The sequence below is a fragment of the Haliaeetus albicilla genome, chromosome 14, assembly GCF_947461875.1.
Source record: "Haliaeetus albicilla chromosome 14, bHalAlb1.1, whole genome shotgun sequence".
Taxonomy (NCBI): Eukaryota; Metazoa; Chordata; class Aves; order Accipitriformes; family Accipitridae; genus Haliaeetus; species Haliaeetus albicilla.
Window position 1 is genome coordinate 11906016 of NC_091496.1, and position 24811 is coordinate 11930826.

At 40.6% G+C, this 24811-nt stretch overlaps 1 protein-coding gene and 1 long non-coding RNA gene across 3 annotated transcripts in view; one reads left to right on the top strand and one right to left on the bottom strand.

Annotated features, from left to right (window-relative positions):
* Positions 1 to 2724: 2724 nt before the first annotated feature.
* On the bottom strand, positions 2725 to 8669 carry LOC138688946 (uncharacterized). Its single transcript, XR_011327735.1, has 2 exons — positions 6050 to 8669; positions 2725 to 5666 (listed from the first exon to the last, which is right to left on the bottom strand). It is a non-coding gene; the product is annotated as an uncharacterized lncRNA (long non-coding RNA).
* Positions 8670 to 9082: 413 nt separating this feature from the next.
* Positions 9083 to 24811, top strand: part of SEMA3C (semaphorin 3C) — a 123794-nt gene continuing 108065 nt past the window's right edge. The window contains exons 1-2 of one of the 2 annotated variants that reach the window (XM_069801717.1): positions 9083 to 9488; positions 12596 to 12736. In XM_069801717.1, coding sequence (XP_069657818.1) covers positions 12634 to 12736 — 103 coding nt within the window. In that variant the 5' untranslated portion in view covers positions 9083 to 9488; positions 12596 to 12633. Of the gene's footprint in view, positions 9489 to 9977; positions 10063 to 12595; positions 12737 to 24811 lie in introns of those variants that run through there. The other variant, XM_069801718.1, reaches the window with a different exon arrangement.

Here is a 24811-nt window from a genome sequence, read left to right on the forward strand (position 1 = left end):
ATTTAGAGGTAGACGTCATGTGATAAATTACATAATTCCAGGAAACAGGACAATGAAATACATCCTTGGTATATGCTAAATAATATTAAGTCAGAAAATGATGTTCTGAAAGACTCAGAATTAAAAGAATCCATTGCTCGTTGGGGTGGACAAGGGTGATGCAACCAAATACTTGTCTAGAGACATTTGCAATACCTGATTGAACAGGCATACCGGGTAAGACACAGACAATCGCTGTCCAAGACACCCAACATGTGTGGTCCTGAGTCTCTCTGCTCATGAAGAACAGAACTGCAGCTTACATGGCAACAGTCTTTCAGGGCTCTGAAAACCCAACATAGTGCCTATTTTTTTGTTAACACCTTTTCTTGTTCCAGAATGAAGATTTTCTATCTTTCTGGGAAACAGTCCAACATTCACTGACGTTAGCTGAAGCCATTACATTATGTTTGGGGATCTAACTTCTACTCTGAATTTTTTGGTGGGGAAGGGAGAAGAGACAACTCTTTTCCATCCCAAAGTTTTCTCAGGTCCATATTTTGACACAGCACATCTCTATATTCCTCCCATTCTCACAATGTACATCACTCATAAAAAATGTTACAGGCTCAGGTTTAAGTTCTTTTTTATTTTGATTCACAGCAGGAACTTAGGAATTCATGTCCTTTGCCTCACACATGCTCTAATTTTTATTCAGTCCTTTTTTCATAATAAAGCTTCAAGGGTCTCATTTTTGCTGTCTTGCTGCTCGTTTCAAGGGAAGCACTTGAAGCATCTTTAATTTCCATTTGCATGGAGAGCATAAACAAGTGCTCTGTGTTAACCCTGCCTAGGCATACTTTTGAATTGCATCCATAGGTCAAACCACCAACTTCTGGCTTTGTCTTCTTCCGTGGTAATTTCTAAACTGCAAAAGTAGTACTTTGCCTCCTCTTTGGTCTTCCCTTGTATTTTCAGACTGTCCAGTAAGAAAACCCAAGATAGTGAACTATGCCTGTCCCAGCAACTCATTCAAGGTATGCTTAATTACAGAAGTATTCATATTTTTTACTCTTTTGGTGCATAAGTGTAGAGAATTGCCATTTCTTAAAACATATGTGCTTATATTGAGACGCATTTTCTATTCTAAGTGCATGAATAATGCCCTCTTATGGCAAAATTTAGGGAATCCCCCAGATTTATCTGGTCAAAGATCATTTACATTATGAATTTATTTTCAGAATAAAACACTTATCCTGGAAGGAAAAAATAATGACAAAGAAAAATATGCTGTGCATGATATTACAGTCATAATGAGTTACATTAACTTTTTTTTTCTTTATACTTCCTCCACTTCTGTGATATTTGAGAGGGAAAAGCCAGTGCTAGAAGCATTTTTTTTAACAACTAGGGTAAAGAACTCATTTTTAGAACATTTTGATGAGTGTTCTTTGCCAATTGCTAAATTAAAATGAGTGTATATAAAACAAAGAGCAAGCATATAGTATGCATATATTTATTGATATTGAAAGCAAAGAATTTAACTGATTTCTGGAAGTGTTTGTAATATAAGTAAACTGTAAGGAATAAACAGGCAAGACTGTGGCAAAATATTTCTGAAAATGTTTATCTCCAATTTCACAATACTTTGGAAGTACATTAAGATAAATCTGCATGAAGTAGTACAAGTTAAGTGTTTTCAAACATTACCAATAGCAAAATACCAAATAATAAGGTTCTTAAGAAATATTTTGTATCTATTTTGTGTTTTTCTTTTGCCTTTTCTTCCTCCTAATTGACTTTGAATAACTGACAATGAATAAATTAATTTTAAGTTATAAAGGTGTAATTTTGGAGAAGGTACTGTGTTCTGGCTGCCATCCAAACTATGGATTTTTTTTTTGCCTTCTTGGCTTAGACCAAACTACTGCTTATAGATTCAAATAAAGATTCAATTAACAGATGTTCTGGGAAGAGTCGGATAAAAAAAAGATAAATATTTAGTGGAATGTTTATGTTGTTCAAGAAAAAATTAAATGTAGACTTACTTTAAGTTGTGGTTCTTTCATTAAGAAGCCAAGAACCAAGTTAAAGCAACAGAAACTTTTCAGTAGGATAGACAATTCTGAGATTTAATTCACAATGTTAGATAATGTGATGCTGTATTTCTCGTGCACCAGACGCTTCCATACAGCCTGTGCTAACTTTGAGTGGGCAATTAATAAAATAATAGGCATAAAGCATATTTTTAATCTATAATAGCCAACAAATAGGTAGGTCAGATTCTATGGCTGCTTCTCAGTCCTTTTTTAACTAATGAAATTTGGGTTTAAGCTGATGACTTAATGTTATTTTAATTTAACCAATATCCTGATTGTCCTGAGGCCCCCAAAATGTACAAAGAAGTCAACAGACTCTCTTAAACCCCACTGAACATACATTGACTTCATAGGCTTTCACTATCCAGGCCAAGTGTTTGCTCATGCTTTTTACAAAACACATTCTAATGAATACAATGGGGTAGCTTTCAGGAAGGGTTTTGATGATTGAAATATGATAACTTAATATACTGCAAAAAAGCATTTTTAAGAGCCTTTCAAAACCTCAATTGCACTGACAGTGAAAAAAGGAAAACAGAGCTCCTGTCCCCATGAATCATGAGCATTCGGAGGCACTGTACGAATGAATACCTGTGACAAAGGAAGAACAGAGTTCACACAATCAAGAATACAGCACAGAAGACAATAAAGACCAGAGCTGCAATTTTATCTTCTTTAGGACCTTAGAAGAATGCAGTGGTATCTATACAACAAAGCACTAAAATGATCAGTATTACAGCTAAAACATTAGTACACCACCATCTGTACCATGCTGATTCCAGAGATAAACCTTGGTTCATAGCAGACAACATGACAGCCTCTTTAAGAAATGGAAAAGAACACTTTGCTGGAAGTGAGAATGTCTCCCTTAATACTGAGATAATACTATGGTAAAGAATTAGGACTTGAATTCTATAGCATTTCAATGTTTTCCACGTTTGGGGAATTATAGGGTACTTTGAATTTACATTAAAATCGCCACTGCTACTTCAGTTTCCTGCAGCAAAGGTAAGAATGGTCACAGTGGGTCACTTGAGAGATCTAGTTTAAAATTCCAACTCCAGTGACAGCTAGGATGTAATGCAAAAGGACCAGGCTTGATGAGTAGGAGAGTAGACATCTCTGGGGCCTGCTCCATTCCTCAGCATCCTCTGGTCCATATGCACACACCTTGACATCTCCAGGGGACAGTGGGCATTATTCAGATTGTTTCAGTCAATGCTCCGCTTGGCATGCATGCTTTGAAATACGACCCCTTTCATTAGTTTTGTTCTTCTTTCATCTGGAGACACAAGTTCTTTAACTTTTATTTCTTCTGCATGGGAAAAACTTCTTTAGGGAAAGGAATATGCAGAATTTTCATATATCCTCTTCTAAAGTAACAGCTTGCAGAATGCAAACAATATGCAGTGAGCAATTAGCTGACAAATAAAAGTAAAGCCTAGTCTGTACTTACAGAGAACAAAACAAATCGAAGACTGCAGGCTATGCAGTCATTACTCTTCATCTGAAGATGAAGGACGGTGCGAAATAGGACTGTGCTGGTATATTATCTGGGACCAGTCTGAGGGTGGGTGTTTTATATAATCAGGCTTCTAGGAGTGTGTTTCAAACCTAAGAAGAATGGGGAAAAATCATAAGCCTTCTTCCCCCCCCCCCCCCAAACCAGTGATTCACATAATGCTCTATAAACACTGAAGTAGCTGAATCAATGGCAAAAAGTTACCTTTCCAAAACCTCCTTCCAACAGAGTGAGAGGACTCCCTTGAATGCTGTGAGCCCTGTAGCATGTAGCAATGGATCAAGCACCAGGCTGGAGAGTGGCATGTTGTGCTGGAAACAGCCATAATGCCCAGGGTTATGTCACTGCCCTCCTCTATCCTGCAGTAACCTTCTCACCTCTCCTCCTCTCCTACCTCTTTTTGTCTGTTTGGATACAAAGCTTCTCAACAGCCACTCCTCCTTTACTTCCCTGTGTGTTTGCAGAGCTCTTTGAACCATAGGACCTTCATTCCACGTACTTCCAATACACAGATTACACAGTGTTGCATCTTCTTTATGCACTTGTGCTTTCTTCTATTTATGGCTTGTTTGGCCTGAATCCATCCTTGGTGCATCAACAACCCATCCCTTTTCATTCAAGTCTTCCTAATACATATTCTTACTAATCAACTTGCAAAATAATGATGAGCTGTTTTATTTGTTAAAAAATCAAACCCCAGCTTTGCGTAAGCACAGTGACTGGTTATATCACTGACCTCATTTAGTCATAGTGGCTAAAAGGTGGAAAATTTGACTGAAACACTGTGCTTTTCCTAGAAACAGCAATAATGTGGTTGCCTCTGAAAAGAGGAGGCATGAAGGCCTGGTAGCATACCAGGAATCAGCTTACATCTTTTGTACAGACACAGAAGTACTTATTTGATGATGACCTTACAGAAATCACAGTCTGTTCAATGACAGAGGTCACCATGAAGTGCTGGCTCACTGACTTCCAGGGAAGCCATTCAGAGCTGGGTCTATTTGACTGGAGACAACTGGAGTTTTATCAAATTGAGAGTATAATGTTTTCCTCTGCTCCCATACAGGTAATAGTGCTTCACTAATGTGGTTACACTGATTCTGTTCCTAAGCACCTAATTTTTCTTAAGCTGTGAAAAGACAAATTGTCTCCTGCAAATGGACTTTCATAGAACCTTGAGTAGTAAAAAGCAAACTGATGAATTCAGTTTGACAACTCATTGTTAGTTACATGCCAGCAGTTTTATAACGCTTTGACCTTGGTGATGAAGCCTCACTCTTCATGAGCAGTCCTAATTTGACCCACGTGAATAAGCCCATTGACCAGTTAGGGCACGCTATGTTCAAGGACCTTACACCATCTCTGATCACACAGTGGTATCCCCAGTAGATTCATCTTGACTGCCTCTTGGATCTTTGGACTATTTGTTGTGAAAAAGAATATAAATTGCTATTCATATTAGCACACCTTCAAAACGAACACCTAATAGCCTTCCCACAATAAACTGCTGATACATTTCCCACTTTCCCCAGTTCATGTAACTGTAAGAAAGAAAATAAACAAAGATGAACTAACTGGATTACCTAACGACATTGCATTTCTATAAGGTGATTTGACACTCTTAAATGAGGACAGAGGATATTATAAGTTAATACCATTTTCTCTCATCACTTGGAATCTGGACACTTGCTGTATACACAGTTCCTTTGATTTTTTAAGGAAGGAATGGATTACACTTGATGGCCACCTTATCATGCCTTTACTACATTTTCCTTTATAATAGCTAGCATTTGATCTTGTCCGAATTGTAAGTCTGTGCTTGTGCTCAAAGCAGAAACATTATTGAACCTGTTGATCTTCTTAATGGCTAGCTGTTGCCAATCCAGTAAGATTATTTGATTCTCTTCCACTGTGCTGTCTTTATCCATACAACTCTGTCTCAGGAGGTTCCTGTCTTCCTCCTCTGCCATCTTGGTTTCTCTTCTCTGTCTTCCCTCTTTTAAACCTCTGTTCCTTCTGGTCCTACTCGTTCCTATAATCCGTTCACTTTTTCAGGAGCTTAAAATCTAAGTGGGGAGAAACAAAACAAAACAAAACAGCCAAACCCCCAAACAAAATGTTAAGTAAACGCCCAAATCCACTTTTGCCTTTCTCGTTCCTGGCTTCAGTTAGTGTTTAGGTCTAAAGCTAGGCCTGAGTCCATTAGGATGATTTGTTTGGGTAAAAAGCAAACACCATGCACAGATACAACAAAATCAGCATCTGTTTGTTTTGGCCATGTGGGTTTGCCTGCTCAGATCACACTGCAAGAGTCAGAACTGCTCCGACTCTGAAGCTGAGAGCAAGGGCCTGACTCTGTCCTGACACATGTGATACAACCTGGAGTAACTGCACACAGTTGTAAATCTCACATGCACCAAATAAGAACTAGAAGCAAATTGTACACTACCTTGTATGCTTTGTGTAACAGAGGAATGATTAAAAATCAGCTTCAAAGCAGAGTCCAACTTGTTTGTCCTCATCCCCGTGTTAGCCTGTAACATACACAGCCTGGAAAGCAACAGTTTGGCTTACTGTTCATTTCACTCACAGGGCTGATTCATGCCAGTAAATACTGAAACCCCACCTCATAGTTTGGAGAAGTAATTTCCATTCCATGAGTTTTGCTTGAAGCTAATACATGCTATTACAAAACATCTAAAGTAAAACTTTAACCATTTCACTCAGCCCAGCTGTGAAGTTCAAACTGCTTTTTAAAGTTAATTATCATGCTCTGACCTGCACATATGCACATGTTAAATACAAATAAATCAATATGACATGCTTATTCTTGTTTCAATTTGCTTTTTGTTTTTAAAATTAGCATACTCTTGCTTTGCCTAACAGATATATGAGCGTGATGGTATCTCACAGATTAAAGTTTTGCGTTTGCCTCTTTGTAGTTCATTTGCTATTTTACAAACCCAAAGTTCTTGAGGGAGTGTTGGAAAGCCCCATAATTTTCCTCAATGTTCCATTTTACCTTTTTATCTCTGATGCAGCTAGCACATGTGAAAAAGAAATGCAGATAGCCAGATGGCTCCCCCGTGTCCATACATACAAAAGCAGTGACAAACACAAGTGACTTTAACTAATGCTGATGTTGATTCATGCTTGAGTGTATTCTTTTTGATGTCTTTTTCTAATGCTATATTATTAGGAGCATGTGTTTGTGATCTTACCTAGGAGATTATTATACTGAATTTTAAGATGAAAAAGTAGAATTATTGTACTTCTTTTTTTTTTTAATTATTATTTACTGAGGCAAAAACATTTGGGGAGGACAGTTAGAATCATCATAATTTTTAGTGTTGGTTTTTCATGGTAACACTCTCCTTTTTCTTTGACTGGCATTGCCACCGATTACACATCTCCCAAAAATCTCCTAAAAGACAGGTTATTTCATATTTGCTTTGTGGTTTTCTGTGCACTCTCCTCTGAGTCACCCTGCACAGACCACAGCAAGAGGAAGAATACTGGATTAGCTGATTCACTTCTGTTGCTTGGTGTGGTGATCTCTAATTGCACTTAGTTATGGGGATTTTCCAAAGCAGACAAGTGACTTCTCCTTTTGCCTGGGTGCTGCTGTCAGGCTGAGGCATTTGAACATCACCACATTTCAAGGATGAGCAGCATCATGTTCACAGCCACACTGCCTGCCCAGAGAACAAGCTCTCTGATGGCTTAATTTAACTGCTCTCTAGGACAGCAAATGTTCCAGCGTTTCTGCATAGTTTGTGTTAGAGGAGGAGAACTGGAAGAGCATCAATATTTTTAAGGACTCATGATCTGCAGAGTTCAGTTCATCTGCTGCCATGAGCTCAGTCATCCTGAAGATACGATCTGAAGTAGGTCAAGCTTTTCAAATTTCTGGACCCATTTCTCCTCTGGCATCAGTTGCAAATCTGACGTTTCATGTCAGAGGAGGGGGCATCCCATACTTTCAGGTTCTCTGGGATTATAAGTGCCTTATAAGACTGGAATTTCTTGCTTGAAGAAAGCACTAACCTTGCTAGGCTGGCACTGAAGCCTGGGGCAGAAACTGCCTTTGAAACATGTGTGACCCCAACTCATGCACATGAGCTTTTTACACAAAGTAGCCTATGGACACAGGCCATAAAGACATCCACGTGTATAAACAAAATTTGTTTAGTAAGGGCAGTGTATTCAGGCTACTCCCTGCTCCCTGGCTATAACGCATTAGTATTATTGACTGTTTTGGTTAGTAAGGCCAGAGCGTGTAATAGCTGGGAGACGGAACTGCAACTTGAACGCGTGCACTGATTCACTGCGGGTACTTGTTCAGACATCTCCGCCTGTGGCACACGGCCGCGTGTGTATCGCGAGATGTGCTCCCCTCAGCATTGTCGCGACAGTTCCCTGCTGTGCGACTTGCACCGCCTCTGCTGGATCAGAGACCGTCTCTCTCCGCAAAACTGGAAATCCTGATTCAAAACAAGTTTGCACCTAGCAGGTCAGACCAGCACAGAGTATGCTTGCCAGACAACTTAGGAAAACCTAAGCCAGAACCCAAATACTGTTGTCTGGAAAATCCTCACGGCTTTAATGGAGCTATGCTGCAGTTCACATTTTCAAGACACCTCGGGTGAGATTTTCAAAGCTGTCCCACTGCCACGAGAGCACAAACCTCACCAAACGCGGAAGGTTTGCTCAGTATATCTGGGGGAAAAACTGAGCTGGAGCATACGCAGCTCCCGGCCTCCGAGCCGGCAGAAGAGCTCCTGAAACCTTGCGGTGAAACTCCCGCAGCGGTCGGGAGACCGGGCTGCAAACCCACCCAACTGCTGCTCTCGCGCTCCCTTCTTACTCCTCTTCGCTCGTTTGAAGCTTCAAACCGAGGAGACAGTTCGGGAGAAGGAGAAGAGACCGAAGCGAAAGAGCAGCAGTCCCTCCGACCGGGGCTGGACGTGACCCGGCTTCCCCCCCTCCACAGCCCTGCCTCCTTCCCTCTCTTCACAGTGACACCTACCGGCCTCCCCCGAAACCTCCCCGCTCCCCCCCGCCGCAGCCCCTCCGCCGCTCCCCGGGGGCTCCTCCGCTCCCAGCCCGCGGCCCGGCTCCCCTCGGGGCCGCCGCCGTCGTCCCCCCCCCCGGCGGCCCCGCTCCCCTCCCGGCCGCGCCGCCTCACACAGCCCCCCCCCCCCGACGCTCGGCCCGTCGGGGCTCGCCCGGAAACTTTCCCGCCGAGTTTCCCTCACGCCTCACAGCCAGCCCCGTCAGCTACCTGCCGCGGGGCCGAGCCGGGGGTGCGTGAGGGGGCGCCCCCCACAAAAGCCCTCGAGCGGGTCGCGCCCCCGCTCCGCGCTGCCTGAGGCGAGGCGAGGCGAGGCGGGCCGGCCGGGTCGGGCCGGTGCGGCCCCCGCGGCGCGCTGGGCGGGGTGTGTCCTCGCCATTATTTATGAGCTCGAGCCCCGATTTGCTCAGCTAATGATGCGCCGGGGGCCGCGGAGCCTCGCCTCGCTAGCGCGGCGGCGGCGGCGGCGGCGGCGAGGGCAGGGCAGCGCCTCTGGCTGCAAAGCGGAGCCTTCCCCGGCAGCGCCCGGCCGCTGCCCGCCCGCCGCGAGGTGCTTCCCCCGGGGCTGGGGAGGAGCGCGCCCCGCGCCGTAGGAGACCGGCTGTCAGGACTGTTCTACAGAGGAGCCGGCAGTACCTTTGCGGCCACCGGGAAGAGAGGCTTCTCTTTTGGGTTTTTTTTTTCCGGTTTGTTTTTTTTTTCCTCCCCACAGTAAGCCAGGTTTGGAATTAAAATGTTCTGGTAGCAGGAGCGGAGCCCATAAACTGATAGAAACCAGATAGGAGTCTGTATTACTGGTTCCTCCAATAGCTGGGTAAGCATAATTGAAAGTTCTCTTTCTTTGCTGTAATAGATGTGAAATGTGTTTGATGTTTGGATTTTCCTGCTGTTCACGGATAGTTGAAGCAATATTTTCCAGATTAGCGTAGCCTGTGTTTGGCGGGGTTTTTTTCCCCCCTTTCTTTCCTTTCTTCTGCTGAGCGATTTTCCTTACGGGATTTACGGGTAGGGCTCTGCCCGTAGCGGATGACACCTGCGCAGCACTTCACAGCGAAGCTATAGAATACTTTCCAAAAGCAATACAGCAAGCCGAAAGCGACCTCCGTGGCAGGAAAACTTCACCACTTCACTTTAGTAGCGGTTTGCCGGTTTGTTTACAGTTAGAATAGGGCATAAGAGCAGAAACGTGATTAGATATTGCCTTTTGTCTGTCCCAAAAGATTCTTTAAAAGTACTTGCAAGGTTTTAAGGTCTGTGGGTTGTCAGCAGAGATCATGTGCACAGGGCATGCTGAATATAGTATCATGACTTACTGAGATAAATTCAGAACTGGGATATTAGCCCAAACCGAGAGTCAGACCTGCAGTGAGTTTGTGTTCAGTTACCAGGTATGTAAATCTCTGAAATTAAACCTCTTTCCATTAGGTAACTCAGATGTCAGACACCCTGAGGTACCTTTTTGGCTCCGTGTGCATTTATTATTTATGTGTCTAACAGCTGGGTAGGAACCACGCAGCTCAGAATTTGAATCTTGTGTTTGCCTGTCACTTCTGTGTTAACGGTGAGGATCTGCAATTTGAGCAATGAAATGTAGCAATGTTTCACTCCCGTAACTGCACTAGAATTGGCAGGAGGCATGAGAGTGGGAAGGAAAGAGTGCTGAAAGGTTTTTTGTTATTATTCTTTCCTATAATATCATTTAGAGGAAGAGAGAAAGCCACACACTTGTTACTTGTTCCTCTTTGACTTTTTATCTCTAGTGCAAAGGAAGCATAGTGCTACTACTGTAAAATACTAATCCCATTGCATCTGTTAAATCACATGTTCTGTATGATTGGCTATTTGTTTTGGCCTGACAAAGAAATTTTATCAGGATTTAATGGCATTTTTCTCTTAGAAGAGCGGTAAGTTAGAAGACATCCCATGGGCTAGTCAGAAGGTTTTAAATTTAAAGCCCACAAAGCAGCATTAATACTAGAGTTCATGCAGCCTGTTTAAAAATTATTCTTGGCGAAAACTCTGCAACTACTACTCTATTAGTTAACAGACCCTTAGAGATAATTTGGAACTGGGCCAGAATGGATATGTTTCTCCTGTAGAGCCGATCTGTAGCTGGCAAATTTCTGACACTGGTGTTTTTGTCAATTAGCAGATTTGTAGCATTACTTGATCTTCATGCATTTCTCGGTACTCCAGAGCAAATTGTGAAGGAGAGTTTAGAGTGTGGGCTACAGAGCTGTGCGCTCGCTCGCGTGCTCTCTGTCCCACCCCCAACTTCGTACGAAGTTCTCGTGCAGAGAGAAGCCTTTCAAAACAATTTACAGTGAGTGGATAGGGAATGACAGAAGTAGTAATGAGATACGGGGCTTTTACCAGTAAGTCAGTGGTGTGAATCCAGCCCAAATTGGCGTTGACCTAAAGACATCCCTGCGTGACAGCTGGTTCCTGCCATGCTGTGGTGGTTACAGCCGGTTCTGTTAGGACAGGTGTGAATCTCAGAGGGACTGAATGAACAAGCGTGTAGAAATACTGGCTTCCACTGGAGGGACTGTAGTGCTAGAGCAAAGCTGAGGTAAAGAAGTGTAAGATGATTGCACAGGCAACAAAATTCTTGATGAAATAAATATATAGCCTTTAATGCTGTCTTCTAGCTGTAGGGTTTATATCCTTCAAGGTGCTTCCAGTTACCGTGGACTCAAATATATCACCTGATTAACCAGTAAGTGGTGTCCAGTAGAAGGGCTGTTGATGCCAAAAAGAGAAAATATATATGTAAGCAGGAAAGTAGAATGGGCCTAAAATCAGGGTGTGTTTTATTCTCACTTTTGCAGCTGAGCTGAAGAACAAAATTGTTATCATAGGTAAAATGAAATTTGGACTTTACTGGTTTTGGAGAGATGAAGTTTAGGAGCATTATAGATATGCAATATTCAGCTTCTAAAGTCTGCTGGGTTTTATGGGTCTGGTCCAAAGTCCATTGGAATTGATAGGAAAGTGCCACTGACTCCAGTGAGCTCAAGCCCTTCCAAAGCTAAGAAAAGATGCAGATTTGTTTTGGGGTGTTTTCTGATTCTCTGAGGAGCTCAGTCTTCTCAGCAGCTAAACCCTATAAAATGAGTGTAGATTCAGCAGATATGCAGGAGGAGTAGCATAAGTATCGCATGCAATGCACTGTCCAACACTGGCTATTCTTAGTGCTCTGTAGAAGTCTATGAGAGCAGGTAGGCATCCCAAAAGAAGCTAGCCCAAAAAGCAAATGTTGACTAACAGTTTCAAGCATGTTGAAATAATTTCGGTTTAAATGGTTTTGAAATTAGTGATGTATGTAGTCAGGATTTCATATTAAAAGAAGATCTAGAGGGCTATTAGAGAACTTGACTTACTAAAACTTAAAGCTCATTTCCAACCACCTTTGATTTCAAATGTTAAAAGAAAAAAACACCCAACAACCCAAACCTGTCCCGTGCCCTGCCCCCCTCCCCCCAAACATGAGAGGGAGATCAAATATGATGTAAAGTAAGGAGAGACATCTAAAAATATCAGCCAGCTTTTTATTCGTGAAACTTTATCTCCTGTCCTTGCTTTGCTCTGCCTTGACATTTAGTATAATTATTTTTCCAGCAGGTGGAATTGTCCTTATTTAAATAAACTGAATCTAATGGTCTAGTCTGCCTTAGCCAAAACTCAGGCTCTGTTGGTTCATACTAACAGGCAGAGAGCTCCTTTTGTGCCAGCACAGAAGACCACTGGGGAAAACCATTTTCAGATGTACAAAGAAAAAACATAAGCGCTGTACTTCCTTCACATTATCATGTATTATGGCTTCAGCTGGAAGAGCTTTCTAACACAGATCTTTTTGTACTATTGTTTTTGCTCCACAAAATTGTATAACAACAGTAATGTGCTATCTCTGTCTTTCAGGTTTCGTTTCTTGGATATTAAGTTGCGAATCTGAAGAGATGGCATTTCTTGCACTGCACGTGTTGATTGGGATATTTATTTACTTTAGCAGTGTAAAAGGATCTTCCCAGCCTCAAGCAAGGGTGTTTTTAACATTCAATGGTAAGAAAGAAGATAAACATTCTTAAGCAAATGTTATGATTGAACATTTTCTTCTTCCCCTTAAATTCAATAACTGAGTTGAAATGGGCTTTTTGATCTGTGTCCACAATTGTTATTTCCAGTTTGTGTTACTGAGGTGCCTGTCAGCCTAAATTTGATATTTACCTCAAGTTCATTGCTACTATAGGTACATAATTGATAATACCTTGTCTTTATTTTGAGAGTTATTATGGCTTACTAACAACTAAAGGTTTTACTTCTTATCCTTAATTTTGTTTGGGAAAGATAATAGCACCTGGCATGTAGTGGAAGTTACTAATGATTTGAGCTGCTTTCATTCGGTGCCCAACTGAGACACTTTGTACTCTGAAAATCAGGCTGCCTGAAGGTTTACCAAGACAGTAAGCCAGGCACGGAGTCCTTTGACAAAGTATCATTCCTTGTGTGCCTTATACGTTATGTCGGATGTACATAGCATGTGGCAATCACGGATGCCTGCATACTGTAAAAAAAGCAATCAAAATTAATATTTTCAAAAGAAAGGTGTTTTTACTTCTGACGTGATGAGCAGTTCCTTATTGCTGCAATTACCCCACTATTACTTTAAGAGTAAGGTAGCTTATTCTTCTAGTATGAATCCCTGTCTTAAATGCTGATTTTAGCCACCACTTCAGTATATGTGTGTTCTTCAGGCTTACGGTTTCTGTTAAATTGGAGGAGAAATTTTCTGTCACTATAAGGGCAGCTGCTTTCTTCAGCATGCTGCCTTTTCTGCGACTGTCTTCAAGGCATGAGGCCTCGCTGCTCCCTGCACCGGTACCATCTGCATTAGGATGGTTTGTATGGCTCACGAGTGCAGGGGTGCCCTGCAGCTGCCATGTCCTGCCATGGGAATATTCTGTGTGCTCTGAATAGTCGTTAAAGAATCCCTTTACAAATAATCACAGCTAGTATCTCCAACTGCTATTTGCCGCAATGGTCATACCTATGTACTCTTGAGTCTGAGAGACATCTGGCAGGAGACCTGCCAAGTTTGACCTTCCACAAATACCAACCAGCAGACTGAACAATTACAAGATACTTCATATTGTAGAGTATAGGGCCCTAAACTTATGAGCACAATACTTAATAGGTGTAAATTAGCATGGTTCCAGTAAAAGCAATAGTAGAAATTGCATTCCAGGAGGGAATGGCCAAATGAAGAAGTAGGTGGGAATTTCTTTTCCTTGCTTAAGTAATGCCGACTTAATGTAGATGGTACTGATTCAGCACAACTCAACGCAGAAGCAAGTTTGGCTGTGGTTGTGTGCTACACCTGCAGGTTTGTCACAGTTACGCAGAACAGGCTGATTCAGATTTCCACGTCATGTCCATGGTGGCCTTGAAAGTAATCTAGGCTTCCCCTGATCTCTGGTATGAGCATGAAGTAGGAAGTGTTCAGGTTTTGCGGTATTCAACCTTGTGAATGGGAAAGAATCATAATGAGAGGCAAATAGGATGGGTAAAACTGAGTCTGTAGCCTCAGTGAAAGTTAGGGGAAAGTAAGTCTCACCAGAGCCTTGCAATACTATCTGATTATCTTAAAATGGATGTTTTACCTTCTCTAATACTTATCTCAACATTCAACCTTAAAAAAAAAAAAACCCAAACATTTTAAAGTTCTTGATTTTTAATGGGTCTTTCAAAGTCACAAAAGACAGATATTAATTATGCATTTTATAATATGACAAGTAATGTCTGAAATAAAGGGCTGATCTTTTTTTATAATATAAAAACACTAATTTTATTTTTAAGCCCTGTTTCCAGATGGTAAGAAACAGTTTCATTATATGAAAAGAGTTTGCAGGTTGTCGTGTATAACAAGGTAATGGCCCCACCAGTAGTATGAACTTCTGTTCTATAAATCTTTGTTTATTTACATGGGTACTGATATAGGAGAAAAAGATGAAACTTTGTATTGTTCTGTAGCCAAGTGTGATAACATACTCTTTCTGCATAAGCTCCTTCATAGCTTATTGTTTTTAAATCATGTAGAAATATCAAGTTATTGGCTGTCTCCATGCCCTGAGAAGTTGTCAGTTTTTATGGAGAATTGTCACTCTTTTAAAGTGTATCATTTGAAAATAAAACTATAATTAGGACTCCTTATGTTTTAAATGACATTAGACAATAAAGACAAGTCATTCAAGCTTAGGATACTTACATGATATTTTTCAAGTTCTGAATTGGATTTGGCTTGGTGTCTATAATTACATTGCATAAGTTTTGGGGGTAGAATGTATACAGGAGGAGAAAATGAGTGATGCTTTTCAAAGCTAACCTGCTCCTTCAGGATCAAGTCAATTGAGCTTATTCACATTGCAGCATTTCTCATGGGAAAATCCAGCAAGTATCTTGACCTATTCTGTTGTTCATCAGGAAAGATAAAAATGCGAATCGTTTGAATCATGGGCTGCTTTTCTTTTTGCCATCTACTTCATTAAGAATCAAATGTAATTAAAAAGTAAGCCTGGGTAATACCTCAAGAGCCTGATAATAGGGATTTTGCAATTAACTTCAATGGATGAAGGACTGCAACCCTAATTTCTATTTTTGAAATCAAAAGCCTGGCCCCTTGTCTAATTAAAATGTAGTTCATGACTTAGCTGAGATTGTTAAATGTACGTCTGACGTGAGTGTGGAACTTACTGCTGTCTGCACCCTGAGTGTCTTGAAAATTGCACTGCCGTACAGAACCCCGAGGCCTGATTTCTATTGCTTTGTACCTTGTATAGCCATTTACTTGGATGAAAGGAAGAGCCAGGCTGGAGCTGAACTGCATGGTTTGCACAGATATATGTGGTTATACATGACACTAGGCCTACAGAGGATCAGGCAAAAGGATTCTCACCTTGCTTGGAATGATCTGTCATGAGCTAATTGTCCTGTTCAGCTGAGATGGCTTGAACCATCAATATTTGTACAACATCTGCACTCGAAAAGCCACTGCAGTTGAAGAAAGAAAGATGGCTCCAGCTTTTTCTGATTCTGAAACTGCAAAGATGTGAAGCCTGTGGTGCAGCATCCCCAGTAGCGTTGGGGAATCATCTGCTGCATTACCATGGGGCGTGCAAGAGTGAGGGAACCTGGGATGGGGGAAGCAAGGGACTCGCCATGTCTCCCTACACTATTGGGACACCATGCCCCCTCCTCTTACCTCTTCTGGCTCCTTGTCTGCAGAATAATCTTCCTTAGTCTTCTTAAATCACCCATCATAATTTAAAGCACCATAGTTTATTTTCTCTCCGTAGCAAAAGACTTACCTGATCTGTTTATGAACTATCAAGTATAGTGCCTGCTGTTTCTCAAGCTGTATGCATTCCTCCTCGTTACTGCATGTGCCTGAACAGATAATTGGGAGCTGTATCCTTCAGTCATCACAGGGGCAAAACCTTTCTCAAATCAGTGGGAGTATTACCAAAATAAGAAAGGAGTTATTAGACTCCAGGATAGTGTCAGACTTTCATTTCATTCCAGCTCTCATTTACATTTTGGGTTTTATTGCAGCCCTACAATGTTGGGTCATACCATTTTAACGTCAGATTCTGAATTGGTCAGAGCAGTTCCAGAACTTATTTTTGAAAATACACTCAAACAAATCTTCTTTGAGCTTTGAATTTATATGGAGACACAGAACCAAATGATAATTTCACAATTTACTGGGAACATTTCATGCATTCCTACCTAAAATGTCTGGTCAAGCAGATATTTCCCATGCAGATTCTCCCATTGTCTCCAGTGAAAATTCCATATGAGAAGTGGATCAAGGCTAATTTGCAGACGGTTTTGTTCCTCTTTTTGTCATAAAATTACTAGAACACGTAAAGCACTTTTAAGAAAGTATCAGTCAGCTTCATTAATGACAATTAAAAAGCATAAAATGTCACCAGAGCAACAGCAGCACTTATTCAACTGTCAACATATTTTAAAAGATTTAATGCAACCCCTGTGGTTACCCTCAAGGAAAAATAAAGGAACTGAGAACCATTTTCTTTGAGCTCTTGAGCAACAGCAGTACAACTTGTTTTTAAACAATCCCTCATTGTAATGTTAATGTTACCACAGTTAATAAAAAGTTCATTTATTATTTGGGGGACTTTGTGCTGATGACAGTCTAGTAGGCAACGGTTTATGCTCAAATAGTTGATTGGATCTTTGGTGGTGTCCATGGAATGAAAGTTACTTGCAAAATGAAGTAGAGGTAAAGCATTTTAAAAAAAAAAAAAAAAAAAAAAAAAAAAGAAAGAAAGAGAGAAGAGAGAACCATGGTTTTATTTTTGTTTATATGCAGAACTCATACAAAACTCTCTTGACTGTTTATATAGTTGCATAATTTTCAGCAAATTGTGGGTCAGATTTTATCAAAAGTAACTGATTTGTGCCTTTCACAGCTTCATGGACCTTAAATAATATTAATTTATAAAGCATTGAACACCAACCATGTGAAAATTCTTCCCCTTCAATTGTCTTGCACTGGAGATCTAAAAACTTAACTCACTTTTGAATACTGTCAACTAGAAATAAAATTCTTTCTTACCTGTAATAGTAAAGTTGGTATTTTTACATTTGGTTGAACTGACAACTTTGGTTGTTCTTAAAGACAAATACCTAATTTACGAATTGAAGTCTTTGGGGGTCATTTTTAGACTTAATCTTCCCTGTGTATGGAATTTTTTTCTTGCTTTGTCTTCTTTTTTTTTCCCTCTCTGTTGTTAAAATAAACAGAGACATAATGCAATAAATCTTACTTGTACAGAAATTGAATTACCTGAATAGGCTATAAGTTAAATGTAAAAAAAATAAAATAAATAAATAAATAAATTCAAATAGATATTAAGGGAAGCATGTAAGAAGCTTAGTATTCTTTCTAGAGTTCCATGGGTGGAGGTCCCACATGCCAAATGACATTGAATCTGCTTATTTTCACGCTCACTCTTGTTCCATGGCTGTCACTGACTTGGCTTCACTGTCATTGTTGTTGACATGAGTGTACAGGAGAGGAGAATTTCATGTATTTTTTCTGTATTTAAAGTTCGATTGTACCATGTGCTGTGACTGCAGTTACGAAAACGATCATGCAATAAAGGTGAAGTCACAGGCGATGTTTGGTCCAGTTCTTTGTTCTCTGAAGTTACTACAAGAGGTACCCTCATAGGAAAGCACAAATAAGTACATGGTCTTCAAGGTAGTTAATTCTCAGGCCCCAAATTTAGGGAAAAAGCTTATAAATGTAATCCCACTCTTGGATGAAGAACTCATCCAAATTTTACAAAGTTTGAGAATACTTGAGTGTTTCTTGCACGGTAAAAGTAGACCTGTTATCTAAGAAATTACTTCCTTTAATCTCTTTCTGTTCCCCAACTCAGTCAATTTGACCTGTATCTGAACCATCTCTCTCTTTTTTTTTGCATTTTGGTATGGAAAAATCAAACTTTATCTTAGAACATTTTGACAGATTCGACACATCTTGGCTCTCTCTACTTGTCGTAGAAGAAAGCAGCTTATCTTGGCCAATTCCACTGCTCTCTCATTACAATTCTCCCTTGTGTTGCCTGTCCAAGGCACATGCTGAAGTCCCTACATGGGCAGTTATATTGCCATTATTGTACAACACATCTTCTTTTATGTTTAAAAAAATGCGATGAGAGGAAAATGGCATAGACATTTCTAATACCCTATCTTTTTCAGGACTGCTCGAGTACCAGTAACAAGAGCTCCTCTGTGAGCCATTTCCATACTGGATGAGTTCACAGTGCACTTTGATATGTGGTGCTGCACAAGCCTTTTTGTGTATCAGATGTAATTAGTGACGTGACTCACAATAATTACTCATTTTATTGAAGTGCGTTGACTGAGATCCTGCCCTGAATAAATACATAGACCAAGACCTTATCCTGTCATTTGAACCGGCTGTTTCCTCGACATGTGTATTTTGTTCTTTTTGGTGCTGACTTTTCAGTGTTCTCAATAACACTCCTTAATAAAACGACTAGCCACTCTTTCTCAGGGCGAGGCCTTTGTCACAGGGACACAGTTTGCTGATTCACAGTGTGCCTTCTCATCTCATCTTACAGTGAGATGGCAGTGGCTGCAGCAGTCACCACGTTAAAAGAAGGCTGTGTGTTTTCCCTGCTCTTCCGATTACAGAGTTGGGATCTCAGGGATGCATCTGAGGAGTGAAAAATACTCCCTTACCTCTGTGAATCAGTGGGATGTTGGATCTTCTGTCTTACTGTCAAGTGTGCAAATCAAGATAAGTGCGTGTTTTCAGTAACAAAGTGAACAATGGTGATTAATGGAAGGTTTACACCAACTGTCCTTCCTCCCTTCCCTTTCAATGCAATCTTGGTACAATTGCATTTGCGTCCTTACTTCATCTGCCATTGATACGGCTTCTTCCTGGAAGCAGAAATCCTGCTTACTGGTTTACTGAAGCTAAGACTCTGGTATCACAGTGGAAGGAAGATAAGGAGTGGTAGCTTTGCCTCTCCTGTGAAACCACGGGACCATTTAGAGAATTTAGGGTTTTTTCTTATCTTTGTGAATATAAGGCTAACTGTCTCTCCTTGAGAAGTCTCTTGCTTCTTGTGTGCATAAGGTTGATGGAGGTTATGTTTCCTGTCCCTTTGACAGAAGCTAGTATTTGGGATATTCCCAACTGCTACTCTCACCCAGCAAATCAGTTATGCAAAAGTGAGTGCTACAAAGGCTCCTCGATTACCACAATTAATACCCCAGATTATGCCTAGATTATTTTCAGAAACACGGTATAAATATTTTTAACTTATGGTCTTAAAATAATTATTTTATATTCCAAGACAGTGATGCAAACAGGAGACAACAATTTGAAGAAATGTCTTGCTACCATCTTACATCTTATCTACCAGAAACTGTAGCCCATGGTATTTCATCATTATCTGAAAAAAACCTTTTTTCTGGAACCCCTCATCAAACCATCTTGACAGAAAAATCTCTGGAACAGCATTTCACCGGTACACAATTCCAGTGAGTGCAATCAGGGAGTGCCAAGAAATGCAGGATCTATTAGGAATTCTGTGTGTTGTTAGCGAGAGAAAGTGAATTTCAGACCTGGTGTGTGAAGGCCCTCAAATCACCACGAGTTTAGAGTCTGGTCTATGAGCACCTTTCAGGGCTGAGCTCTTACTTCTTAATTTGGCCAGTTCTTAATTTGGCCACTATCTCATGAATGCGATATGACATTTTTAATGATGTCGGTAATCCTGGGGAAGGAAGAATGGTATTGGTTTGGGGTTTTCTTTGTTTTTATTTGGGGGTGTAAGTAAATGCTTCATATAAAACACACTCTATTTTTATGAGAAGTTTTTACTTCTACTACAAATTTCAAATGCAAATATGATTTCGTGAAATGCAACAATTAGGAATAGTTTGGAATTAGTACCCAGACTTTTGAACTGTTCTGCTTAATCTTACTCACTGCTCTGGGATAAATGATTGCCTCATCAAAATTATCTTCTAGAATGTGGATGAGAAGACATCACAATCACCCTGGACTGCCAAGTTGCTTAATGGAAAAAAAATGTGTCTTGGCAGTTAATTTTATTAAAAAAAAAAACCCAAACAAAACCCACAATTAAGCTGAAGCCAAATTCTTTAACTAAAGGCATCACTTTCAGACATTAAGAGGGTCAGACTGGCATTCTGAAATGAAGAAAAGAAGTACTTTGCTTTAGAGTTACACAGTAAACGTGTGACATACTAAAATCCACTTTCAACTATCTCTTGTCTCAACTGTTGTCTCCTTTTAGTATTTCCTTTGCAATTTCATAGTTCCTATATTGCTTTGCAAATGCAACTGAAAAAACCAAGGTCTTGTAAATCCTTCCTTGAGAGTAATTGGCTTTCTTAGTCACCTGTTTTTCTGATCATTTGTTGTTGTTTCTTAGAATTTTTTTCTTTTGCTTAATATAATTTCCCTTTACCATTCTTAATGAAAAATAGATTTGTTTTTAAAAGCTTTGAGTTATGCAGAATAGATCAATTTCTGTCAGCTCAGAATCAATTAAATTGGGCAAATATTTGGCTTCTTTTAACATCTGTGTAAATCAGGCTATATCTCTCAGTCTCCCAGCTTAAAGGAGCTGCAAAGTTAGATTTACGGGGATAAGGGAAATATGTGAGGCAAGTGTCTGATCGCTCGTTCAGTTCAATGGCTGAGAATGACGAGGTTCGTTTTCTTTCCTTCTCATGTAACAGACCAAGAATGCAAAGGTTTGAACAGCAGAAGAAGATAAATATCATGGTATATATGCATTCAAAAATTAATAGTGTAACAGGAGACAAAGATGGAAAGATAGTAGGATAGATGTATTCATAATCCTGCAGCAATTTATTTTTAATGCAAAAAAACATGTGTATTCAAAACACTGTATCATACATACATTAATATGTATGCCTGCTTTTTCTGCTTTTTGATCCCAAACATTTTACTAGGTGTGAATTTAAAACTGATACAGAAACTCCTTGAAAACAGCTACTGATCTCAGAAGAGAACAGGAGTGGAGCTTCCTTATCCTCTAGTGAGCCACAGCCAGACGGAGAATGAAACACGGTGTTTTTCTTGGGGGAAACAGTCACACACTTCTTTGGCCTTTCTGGTGCATGTCAACGACACAGGATAGTTCATAACACATTTGGTTTCTACAGTTCTTAGAAATTCCTCCTTGTCTGAAATAACCAGCCTGCGTGCCTGTCATTGCAGTTTTCTGAGATGATAGTCTCTGTGCTAATATGTTGAGTGCTCTTACAAGGCACGATATCAAATTAGTATACAAAAATGTGAGCACTTGCATCTTCAGAATGGCACTTTCTGGCTTGTTAATATCAACCAATTAAGATGTTATTTTCAAGGAGAGGCTTGGCATTTTTTCAAAAATTTACTTTTTGAGGCCTGAAAAGGATTTAGTTGGCATGGAGAGCTGATCCCAGGCTTAGACTTTTAGATGGCTTCAACGTGAACACAGCTGGAATTTTTTAAGCTGATTCGGCTAAAAACCCACTTCCTGCCACTGTTGAAAATAATGCACCATCTTTTTATTTTTTTTTCCTAAAGCAGATGAACCTACAGCAAAGACAAAAGAGTTTAAAGCCATCATGAGGTGTTTTATTGTGGTTTGTATTAGGGAAATAAAGCTGTGCATACATGGCTATACAATACAAAAATGAATATGCCTGTAAAGCCATTACCTCTGATTTAATTACTTATCATCTTTATAGTTGTGGTATGTCCCTTTAAAGTGAAAAGGGTGTCAGCCATTCATTTCTCCAATAGAAACCTTGGGTTTTTTAGGGATATTTGCAAATGTAAGACTTTTTCAAACATAATTTTCAAAGGCAGAGTAGGAAAAGAATCAAATGTCAGTGATTTTTATTTCGTTGGATGTTTCTTCAAACTCCCTCTTTTTACTGTTTCCTGATCTCAGGTAAACGTTTTCTTAAGCTCACACGGGCAGCTGACAAAGTCTTTTCCTAAAGTGGCAAAACTGCATAAAATTGCAAAAATAATGTGAAACTTTCAGATGTGGTCAGGTATACCACTACCTGCACTACAAACTTGGCCAGCATGGTTTGGCCCACTAGCCAGGTCCAACAAACAACAGGCTTTTTATCTGGTCCCATGTTTTCCTTTGAGACACAGGAGCATCTTTGCTTGCACAGTATGTGCTTCCTTAGCTGATGAATTCTACCTCCCACCCCAGCACCCTGAAGATGAGCAGTGAGTTCATGAAGCACTAGCATGGTGCTTATAGAAGGGAAAGAACGTGAGTCTTGTTGCATTTATGTGTCTATATATGCAACTGGACTAGTTAAAGTTGCTGCTGTGTCCACTTCAGTAAAAGCAGGCGCTGGGGGAGAGGGGCAAGCACAGGAATTCAGCATCTCCTCAGCAGCTGGGGAGAGAAGACCACCCTGATGCAGGAGCTCTGAGGAGGGTTTTATAGAGGAAGGTTGTGCCAGCTGAGTCAATACCAGGGCAGGTTTCATACCTACTGTGGTAATTTACATAGATATGTGTGTGTGGGGGGTGATCTAATAAAATTAAATATTTATTTAAAACCCCCCCAAACTTTTCTTGAGTTGGATTTGTTTGCAGATACAGGAATCTGCCACAAATGATGACTTAATTTCCATTTGCTATTTCAAAAAAAAATACATTTCATTCCAAATTCTCAGGGTGTCATTGCCAAAGAACTGTCCCTCGTAAGAACACTACAGATACATCCAGCACTGCAGTACAGTGATGAGATCTCTCTCCATTATTATTATTACTACTACTGTTATTGTTATAATTGTTATTATTGCTATATTTGTGCTTCTATTGACTGCATTTTTATTGGTATTGGTATATTGGTATTAGTATTGGTATTGGAGTTAGGCATTGAATGCTGGTTATGAGGCAGCCTGTCCTTCTTGTATACTCAGTTCCTCTCTTATCTTGTCCTTAAAGAGGTGAAAGAAGTCTGCCTGGACTTGTCCAACAGGCAAGCAGCTGAGTTTTTTCTTTTCACTCTGCATGGTGACTGAAGGACCTTTGCTTTAAGGTTTTCCTTTCTACACGTGAGGGGACAATGGCTTTGGGAGGGGTTTGTGGCTTGCCTATGGCTGTTGAAAGCTTCCCTAGCCAGATGGAGAAAACTCCCTTTCAGATCAGGTTGGATGTGAGAGAAAACCTCTAACAACTAAGATCAACTAAACTTGAGATTGTGGGTAACATCAATAAACCACAGCACTCTGAATAAACAAGGTGGCCACTCACTGTTTACTGTTCCCTTTGCTTATTTTTCCTGCTCTGTGTCTGTGATAGCCCCAGCCTGTTTGCTGAGCAGCTGAAAATGAGTTTTGTTCAAAGTGGGTCTAATTCTTGGTTGATAGGTAGGAGTCCTACGTGGAAATGTGTGAAAGAGAAATAGCAGATTGTGGGACATTTTTTCTCTAAAGGGCCCTTTCAAGAAAGCAGCTATTCCTCTGTGGAGGGTGATGGGGTGAGGTAGCAGTCACCAAGAGGTGAAAGGGTCTTGTGGAGATTACTCGCAGGCACAAGGAGCGGGGATGAAGTTTATTGTGTATTGAAGTTATTAATGAAGCCCCAGCTCACGTTGTATGAGAACATTCAGCCATAATGTCTGCTCTAGAGGTCGTCTCCAGCTCCTTTGAAGCTGACTTCAGATCTGATACCAGGTTTTCTCATGCTGAAGAAAGTACACGTGTGTATTCTCTTTAGGCTCAGTTGGGAGGCAAAATTTTCTACACAAGAATTGAGCATAGATCTGGCCAACTGTGTCATTTATATGTTAAAGTTTTCTGCATCATGCCAATTTATTTGTTTTGATTTGTGGAGAAAAGAGGTCAGGGAAGGAGATTGCTGTGTCCAGTTTTGGGCCCTCCCAGCGTGAGAGGTGCTGGTGAAATGGAAGAAGCCTGGTGAGGGACTGCTGATCTGTTATGGGTGCTGGAGCACGTGGAGGAAAAGGAGAGGCTGAGACATCTGAGCTTCTTCAGCCTGGAGAAGAGAGGGTTAAGGGCCATCTCCTGGCTATCTTCAACCGTCTGGTGGGGAGAGTATGGAGAGGACAGAGCCAGGCTCTTCTCGGAAGTGCACAGTGACAGGACAAAAGGCAAAAGTCTCAAGTTTTAGCAAAAGAAATTCTGGTTAGATGGTAGGACTTTTTTTCTTTTTTTTTCTCCATGAGCATGGTGAGACACTGAAACAGGTTGTACAGGGAGGCAATGGACTCTCCATCACTCCAGGTATTTGAAACTCAGCTACACAAGGTCCTGTGCAAACCCATCTCACTTCAGTATCTAACCCTGTTTTGAGCAGGATTTTGGCTGACATAACCTTCAGATGTCCTTTCCAGCCTGTGTGCTTTGTGGTTCTGTGATTATATCAGCGATCAGTGGGTGTGAGTATTAAGACGTTGGTATCTATTTTGGCAGTGTTTCCAGCACAGCTTATCTACTAAAGCAGTTCTGAAGAAGAAAGTTAGCTTTTCTCAA